The sequence below is a fragment of the Rutidosis leptorrhynchoides genome, chromosome 7 (genome assembly GCF_046630445.1).
Source record: "Rutidosis leptorrhynchoides isolate AG116_Rl617_1_P2 chromosome 7, CSIRO_AGI_Rlap_v1, whole genome shotgun sequence".
Taxonomy (NCBI): Eukaryota; Viridiplantae; Streptophyta; class Magnoliopsida; order Asterales; family Asteraceae; genus Rutidosis; species Rutidosis leptorrhynchoides.
In genome coordinates, this window is record NC_092339.1 from 2,233,631 (window position 1) to 2,243,408 (window position 9,778).

General features: G+C 34.8%; 1 protein-coding gene across 1 annotated transcript; it reads right to left on the bottom strand.

Moving 5' to 3' along the window:
- Nucleotides 1-4,552: 4,552 nt before the first annotated feature.
- On the bottom strand, nt 4,553-7,179 carry LOC139858805 (large ribosomal subunit protein uL3z-like). The gene is made up of 6 exons (XM_071847644.1): nt 7,107-7,179; nt 6,761-6,864; nt 6,225-6,335; nt 5,842-6,146; nt 5,085-5,494; nt 4,553-4,989 (listed from the first exon to the last, which is right to left on the bottom strand). Exons 2-6 carry the CDS (start codon nt 6,843-6,845, stop codon nt 4,731-4,733), a joined length of 1,170 nt encoding a protein of 389 aa, XP_071703745.1. The 5' UTR covers nt 6,846-6,864; nt 7,107-7,179; the 3' UTR covers nt 4,553-4,730.
- Nucleotides 7,180-9,778: the final 2,599 nt, after the last annotated feature.

Below are 9,778 nucleotides of genomic sequence, written 5' to 3' on the forward strand. Positions count from 1 at the left end.
TATATGAAACCTATTTCAATTAATCAAGTCTTAACAAGTTTGATTGCTTAACATGTTGGAAACACTTAATCATGTAAATAACAATTTTATTTAATATATATAAACATGGAAAAGTTCGGGTCACTACACAACGCACCCATTTGCTCCGCAACGGCGGCCGAAACTCTAGCGTTAAACTCCAAATCGTTCGTCTCGATCCCGTTTCCCGTCGCCATTCTAAGGAATGCAAAGCGATTAGATCACGAACGTATAAAGCACACACATAATACCGCCCCATCTTGCTAAACACTCGTCGCACATCACTTGTTAGACACGATTTGCACCCGTAATAAGGTTTGCAAGTCCTTATTACGTACACACGCCGTATCGACTCGTTAGTACAACGACCACCTCGCTCGATGATATAAACAATCACAAACAAAATCCTACGCGATATAAGCACACGCAAGAATTATCATCACAACACAATAACATATTAATAATATCCGCATTACTAATATAAACGTTAGTCCACCTATAAACAATGCGCTAACTATAATCCATTCTGACCCGTACTCCTACAAGTCCCGCAACAAATTAAGCACACACAAAAGTCTAAGTCTAGGCACCTATCTCAAGTCACCTAAATCCCTTAGACCATGCTCTGATACCACTTGTAACAACCCAACCCTTTAGCCAACCAAAAATGTAAGATAAAATTTTTTTTCTTTGATCAGCTATTGGCGCGGCGCGCCAAGGCCCCGCGCGGCGCGCAGAAGGGCCTGGACAGGCTGCTGTCCCAAAATGTTAAATACGCGAAAATGTTTGGCCACTTCCCGATGAAATTAGACAAAACGTTTTTAACCACATGTTCAAATATGTAAAACTAACACGTTCCATTAATAAAAAGGGTTTTACGACACCGGGCTCACATATGCCCAAATTACCCCTTTAAATACAAAATACAAGTTTTCGACCACAAGACTTTTAATACAAAACAAAGCCGAGCATGGCGATTGGGGATACGCTATCCAATCCTAATCAATCCAAAAGCGAGCCTTCTAAAGCAACTACGCAAGTCTACTAGTCTCCGCTTACCCGAGCCCGCATCCATGCAAATCTATAAAAAGTCAACAACGAGAGGGTAAGCTAACGCTTAGTGAGTGATAACATACTACATACATATATATGTATAAAATAGACACGCCACACAAATATCAAATACCGCATACCGAAGCATCCATGTATAAGGCAACTACACTAAGCATACCGTACGATCTCTAAGCAACAAGCTAAAGATATCAACAAAGTATAAGTTCACCAACGACGATGTGAACAACGCCAATAAGCTACACCCAGAGGGTTAGCTACAACACAACGATACATTAATATATATAGAACAATATATAACGAATAAGGTTAACCCCTTAACCCATTACCGAATACCAAAACACCACAAGGAAGATTGGCCGAACTACACGAGCCTTAGTAATCCGAAACCACACTAGATTACCATCTTCAAGGACAACATCAAGGTTGGCCGAACTACACGAGCCTCAGTAATCCGAAACCTCACGAGATTACTACCTCAATAAGATGACCGAACTACACGCGATTCACTTCTCCAATACTAAAACCCACGGTCACGGGATTATAAAATCCACCGCATCGGGATTATCCAAAACCACATCATAATACATGTGATAACGTACACACAAGTGTACACCTCGCCAAAAGGAGGTCAACCAAAACGCACAACCGTGCCAGTTGGACCTACACACAAGTCCATCAATCCACCTATATGTGAAGTGAGCTCTAAAACCGAGAACCACTTCACCCGACCCGCACCCATCCTACACATACATATGTACATAGGATATCAACACTCACCTTGTCGCCTCGATGAACGCTTCCGCATAATTCGCAACTCGCCGAAGGAATGTACCTATTCCATTATCATAAATACCACAACACAATTAGGATGGATTTACAAACCAACCCAATTCGACACTTAGTGCAATTTCGACCCAATTGCACTTCCAAGCACAAACCGTGCCCAAACTAACCAATAATCACTAACACAAGTGATAATGGTCCTAATATGCCAAGTAAACCCGAACACAAGTGTTAAACACTTATCGTTCTCAAAATCGCCCATAAACCCTAATTTTGACCCATAAAGTCAAAATCTCACCAATTACAAGTTTTGACACCAAAACATATTTAACTCGGTTTTATACTTCAACTTAATCCATTTTAGGTTTATAAACCTCATCGAATCGACATTCGGGTCATAATCATCAACGAACCCTAACTTTGACTCTAGTCAAAATTAGTCAACCACAAGAACCCTAAAGGTCTCCAATACATCAATAATCACTAATACTAGTTATTATACACCATTCTCAAGTCTTAAACATGGTTAAATCATTAACCAACCCAAAATCCGTCTTTTAACACTTATAAACCCGAATCTTGGTGTTAATCTTCAATTAACAACTAAATGGGTTACATCTATGAATCATACAATCAAAAGCCCCAAATTTGAATGATGAACACAAAAACGAAATTCGGAGTTAGAGCTTACCACTAGTATCACCGTGTAGCTAAGAACGAGGAGAACAAACTTGTCTGCTACGCCAAAGATCAAAACCCGCTTCTTTCTTTCTAAAAATCCCTTTGAATCAAATTGGTGTTTGAGTTCTTGAGAGAAATATGAAAAGAAAAGGAAAAAGAAAATAATAAATGAAATGGGTGGATGAGGTTAAGTCCCCAAATCTGGCTTAAATGCGAAAAGACCAAAATGCCCTTTTAAAAACTCTAAAATAGCAAAAGGGGTCTGCCAGCGACATATGACGTGGCGCGCCATAACCCCGCGCGGCGCGCGACTGGGCAGAATCAGAATCCAGGTCTTACAATACAATAATATAAATAATTTAAAATATTTATTTAATATTGTATTAATTGAATTCGGTTTTATATTCGGTTTTCGGTTAATCATAATTAAAAAATTTCAAAACCGAAAACCAAACCGAAAAACCAAATTAAAATTCGGTTTCGGTTTTTCTCGATCCGAAAACCAATTTTCAAATTCGGTTTGATTTTTTTCGATTTGGTTTCGATTCGATATTCGGTTTAAATGGTTTCAAACCAAATGGTGCACACCCCTAGTTTATAGGGTTTAGATATTAGGGTTTAAAATTTAGGGTTTAGGGTTTAGATTTAGGGTTTAGATTTAGGATTTAGATTGAGTTTTTAACACGAACGGTTTAAAGTTTAGGGTTTAGGGTTTAGTGTTTGGCGTTTTGGGTTTATGGAATAAACCCAAAACACCAAACCCTAAACCCTAAACTCTAAATCGGGCTAAATTTTACTTCACAAAACATGAAGAAAAAAAAACGTTCATATTCTTCACGAACAATATTATCTTGAATGTTGTTTTTGTCGATCGTTTTCCCGCCTAAATAATAACATTCAACACGAAGTGTCTCTTCTAAATGTTCATATTTTCGTGTGATCTTGATGTCGGGAAAAAAAAAATTCCAAAAAAAACGAAAAAAAAAAAATTTTTGCTTCCCCCGATTGGTTACTTCCCCATTAATCCTGCCCCTATATATATATATATATATATATAATTTTATTTGTAATTTTATAGTGACCTCCAAATAATCAGTTGAAGAGAATCGATATAATCAGCTCTAAAATTCAAATCAGCACAATCTACAAACAAAATGTCACGTTGTTTACATGTTGGTTGCTAATAAATCAATCGCGTGTTGATGAATGTATTGTGTTTGTGGTTGTGGGAAGCAGGTTGTACAAGAATGCAAGAAAATATTTGAGAATTCCTTGATTGATGGGAATCCTCCCAGGACAGGTTTTGTTTTCTCCAAATTGAAGCCACTAAACACGTCAATAATCACTAAGATTTGGCGCAAGTTGCGTTAGTTAGTTAGTTAGTTAGTGCAGTAAAAGCTGGTTTTATATTACAGTCCTTGTTTCCTTTGCTATATGTAATATGTATTTATTTATGCTTACATCAGTTTATTTAGGAGATGAAGGGAGTATTTTACTAGTAATATACATTACTCCGTACTTGATAACTTAAAACTCCTATGTTCTTAAAAAAAAAAAAACAGCAACTAATTGGTAAGACTTAAGAGAGCGCTATAAAATTGACTCATAATTTTGGCTCACTTCTCACTTTAAAAACTGCTTGAAATAATATATTAATGATATTAGAATTGTGTCCCCTTTAGCTCAAGTTTCTGATTACACATGCTTTATATCATATCAACCAATTTGTTTATCGAGAATTATCAAGTAGTAAGGGTTAATTAGACTTGTAGCATCGAGCTCACTTGTCGAGTTGCCAGATGTTAAAACGGCGAAGTTTTTAAAGCCACATTAGTCGAATTGGACTTCACTTGCTACTACTTTCGATTACATCACTCCCAGGTACCAGGTGAAAACCTTGCAACTTTTCAACATTCATCAGTTTGAAAAATTATATATTATATATTTAATACTAAAAGATCTATTTGTGTAGCACATTATGGCAACCAAATAGCGCTATCAAAACATAATGGATTTATATCAAGATAATTAATAAACAAAACTCCAACCAAAATAGGTTTCTCTTCAAACATTAAGAGTACTTGACACGAACAAAAACCAACAGAACCACGACAGTTTAGTCGACCTGACCAAAACTTAAATAAATGATCCCCCAACAACACATAACCCTTTTCTTAAGCCTTCACGCGGTTGTAGAATTTAAGCTTCTCCTCAGCAGTTTGGAAACGACCATGTCCAAATTTGGATGATGTATCAATGAACTTGAGTTTAATATCTTCCAAAGCCAAACGGGATGTCTGAGCAAGGAGCGATTGACGAAGTGTAACCACTCTTTTCTTTGGTCCAACACAGCAACCTTTGATCAACAAATAGTCGTCCTTGACAATACCGTAGTGAGGAAAACCACCCATTGGAGTTATGTCCTTTTCGGTCCTGAGACAATCACGTGTCAGCATACAAGAACTTTCACTTGGAACGTATTTGAAAATAAAAATATGTATAAAGTAAAAAAAAAAAAAAAAAAAAACCTGTCAAACTCGGTAAGAGCAGTGTGAGATTCCTGTCCGGTCTTTCCAAGCTTGTAAATCTTCTTGTTCATTTCAGTACGGTGATGGTATCCGTTCTGACCAGCTCTGGCAACAGTGTACGACACTCTAGCAGGATGCCATGCTCCAATACAAGCAACTTTACGCAGACCCCTGTGAGTCTTACGGGGAAGACGGGTGACACCCCAACGGGTCACAACACCTTCATAACCCTTACCCTTGGTTACACCAATTATGTCAATCATTTCATCCTTCTGGAAAACAGCGTCAACTGGGACCTGCTTTTCAAAGAAGCCATATGCGAAGTCCACCTTCTGGGCGATTGTTCCACCGTTCACTTGGATCTCCATAAGATGTGCCTTCTTTTGCTTCAATCCCTTCATTTTTCTTATCTGTACAAAAAGATCGCATCTCGAGTTACATCATTATTATAAGCAAATGAAGTATAATACGAAGTAATTCTTTTTCAGATGTCCAAAGTCCTTTCCCACAATAATTTCAGGCAATGAGTGACAGAAAAGCAAAAAATAAGCCAATTCAGAGATTTAGAGTAATATATAATATATTCAGTATGTCAGTCAGGGTTGAAAATAATTGATAATAAGATTAAGATACTACTCGTAATAGCTATGACTACAAGACGATAACTTTTAAATACAAAACATTAGCATTCACATGTAACTGGGGAGCAATTGCCAACAATACAAAAAGGAGTAAATAGTAAACGCTTCAATTTTACCTGTGTGTGAGCCAAAACCCTGATAACTGTTCCATACTTCTTCATTTTCTCCAACTGAGACTGAATGTCCTTCTTGCCCTCATCAGATTCAAACTTCTTAGAATATTTAGCAAATGCCTTCTTCTTTGACTTGCACCAGTTCTTGTAGAATCTCCTCTTGATATCTTCACTTAAATGTTGAGCCCAAACAGTGTTCAAAGATCGAAGACCACGTGGTGTCTTGACGTAAGCTACCACCCCAACAATCACCATGGGAGGAGTCTCAATGATGGTAACGGCCTCACATGTCTCCTTCTTGTGAAGCTCTATAGATCAAATTTCATCACAAGTTATAAAACTTATTAAAAACGGCTAAAAATGCTAAAAGATGTAAACTCACTTACTTGATCCGGGCTTCTCAACCTCTCTAACAATGTGGGTCATCCCAGCCTTGTAACCCAAGAAGGCAGTTAGTTTACAAGGTTTGGTTGGGTCATCCTTGGGGAAAGCCTTCACTGTAGTAGACATAACGAAATAATAACTAGTGAGTAACTTATTAACTTCTACAACATATATATATATATCTACCATTATGATAAAAAAGAAATCTCATTCCCCATTAATTAATTAAACAACGCACAACTAATCATAAACCAGTTCCCATCAATACAGAGACTCTGTATTCGACCTCCTAAAAATGATAAACGTCTATTTCGACAAAACTAGTATTACAAATTAGGTCAAACACAATCAGAAAATGGCTTAATTAATAACAGAATCTGATCGCCAAATGAACTTGAAACCGCTATTAGAATACTAGCAGCCATAACAAAATAAACACACTTGATGAGCATACATTTTTAACCACAAATAATAAAAAAAACAGCACATCTCATTAGAAGCCAAAAAAAATCATTTTAAATTGTTAAAAAATAAACACCTTTTCCTCTGTGACGAGCAGCACGCTTCCTGGGGAGAAACCCTAGAGAACCATGTCTCGGATGCTCAAACTTCCTGTGCGACATTTTCCTTCTTCTCCTTCACCTTTTAATATTTATTCAATCAAATTGATAAAGGTTACGAGAACAACCCAAATTTGATTCATTATAGCATATATAGATAGAAATACATATGTATATACAGCTAAAATTGAGCTAATTACAATATGAAAATGTAGCCGTTACAATGGTATGATCAACATCAGCAAGTTCGCATGTATATTAAGATGAAGAAAATCACGAAATTATTCCAGATGATACAATAAAATCGAAAAAAAAGGAGGTAACCTGTGAAGATAGCTGCGCGGCGATGGCTGTCCCACTGAAACTCCAAAGTATAAACCCTAGCTTACTTTATTTATAAACAGTTGTTCCATATTTACATAATGCTTCCTAAAATACATTATGTGCATAAAATGGACCCTGAAGGTTTTTGAACAAAAAGACGAAATTACACATTAAAAAATAAATGAATGGACAATGAAGTCAAAATTTAAAAAAAAAAAAAAAATTTGTTTACCTAAGTACCCCCAAAGTTGGGGTTATTTATGATGGTGCCACTATGAAAAGTGTCATCTCACCACATTTAGTATTATTGGTAATGGCGATATAGAGTATGGAGTGGAGTAAATTATAATAAGAGGGTGTGAAATCGAGTTTTGCCTATTTTATTATTATTTCAATGACGAAGCTTTATTATTAAGAAAACTAACCAAAAGTTAGGGCTAAATTACAGAGGATTAAAAGAAGTTAGTAAATTACAGAGGATGAATTAGTTAAGAGTGGCTTATTTAGTTACTTGTTTTTGTGTAGGAATGAGATAAAATACCGAAAAATCACAATTGTACTGATAATGTACTGGTACCAATACCGAAATATTGTATTGATTGTATTTGGTATTATTATCGGTTTCTAGTTTGCACAAAAAATAATTTCGATACTATGCGGTTTAGTACTTGGAGTCCTAATATGAAACCAAAATACAAAATTACTAAGGTTGTATTCTTGAGTTTTTTTCAAGAAAGAAAGGAAAGGAGAAGAAAAGATAAAATACTAATCAATTCTCATGACCCGTCCTAATCCATCCGGACGAAGTCCATATCGATTATAAACGAATCACAACAGTTGATTACATCGCGAGGTACTTGACCTCTATATGATACATTTTACAAACATTGCATTCGTTTTTGAAAAGACAATCTTTCATTACATCGAAAGTTGACGTCATGCATACCATTTTATAATATATCTAACTATAATTGACTTAATAATAATTTTGATGTACTCAACGACTCGAATGCAACGTCTTTTGAAATATGTCATGAATGACTCCAAGCAATATCTTTAAAATGAGCAATTGCACAGCGGAAGACTTCTTTCATACCTGAGAATAAACATGCTTTAAAGTGTCAACCAAAAGGTTGGTGAGTTCATTAGTTTAACATAAATAATCATTTCTATCATTTTAATAGACCACAAGATTTTCATTTTCAGTTCTCATAAATAAACGTCCCATGCATTGAGACAAAAATAATCATTCATATGGATTGAACACCTGGTAACCGACATTAACAAGATGCATATAAGAATATCCCCTATCATTTCGGGAAATCCTTCGGACATGACAAAAACAACATCGAAGTACTAAAGCATCCGTGAATAATTGAGAGATTTACCTAACATATGATTGATTAAATGTTGTTTTGTAGTGCGGTTTTAGTCGACAGGTGTGATGACCCGAAAATTTCTGACCAAATTTAAACTTAATCTTTGTATGATTAACATTTCCGACACGATAAGCAAAGTCTGTAAAACTGAATCTCAAAATTTTTGAACTACTTTTATATATTTAAATACCCTTCGGTTATTTTCGACGATTCGCGAACAATTATATGTAAATAGATACATATATACTATAACTTGAAAAGGTAACAATGTATTAATTATTTGATACCGTACATTAAACTTATTGTTTTAAATATCTATTTGAATATATATGATAAGTTGAAATATTTATTATTAAAATTTATTTATAAATAACTTCCAATGTGTATTTAAAAACTGATTTATGTTTATTAAAAAGATATATACATATATATAATTTCAAGTTATTTAGTAAACGATACTAACATTTTCAAATTGCTACAGTACCCAAAATGCTACAGTGTTTTCGAAAATCACTATTTGCTACAGTGAAATTGACTTTGCTACAGTAAATTGCTACATTAAAAATTGACTTTGCTACAATAACTTTGCTGCAGTGGTATAGTTTATGGATGATTTAAGACTATATTTTGACAAAGGTACGATTCATGAAACGTAAAGTACAAGTTTTCTCAGTATACGATAGGACGTTCGAAAAACCGGAACCGGGACATAAGTCGAGTGACGACGTACGACTTATCGGAACGAAAATTACAAGTCAACTATGCATGTGAATTTAATATAATATATAATTAATTATATAAATTAAATATATTATATTTATAATTAAAAAATATGTCGACAAACTAGAAGTTAAAAGATCATGAGCTGGAAATCCATCACATGCGATCGCATGGGAAATGGTCTTGGAGGCCATGCGATCGCATGGCAGTCCTGGACAGGCCACACCTATAAAAGCTCGAGATATCTGCCTATGTTTTGATTTAAAAATTACTCCGTATTATATTTATTAATTATATTATTATTATTATTATTATTATTATTATTATTATTATTATTATTATTATTATTATTATTATTATTATTATTATTATTAATATTATTATTAATCTTATTATTATTAGTAGTATTTGTATTATTATTAGTATTATACATAAAATACTACGACGAGGTCATGAGCGTGTCACTTTCAAAATAGTTTTATGAGCGGGATAAAGCTAAGGAAATTATGGGTTATTGCCAAGGAGGTTATGGGTAATATTCATGGGTATTATTTGCAAGTCAAACCTAGTGTT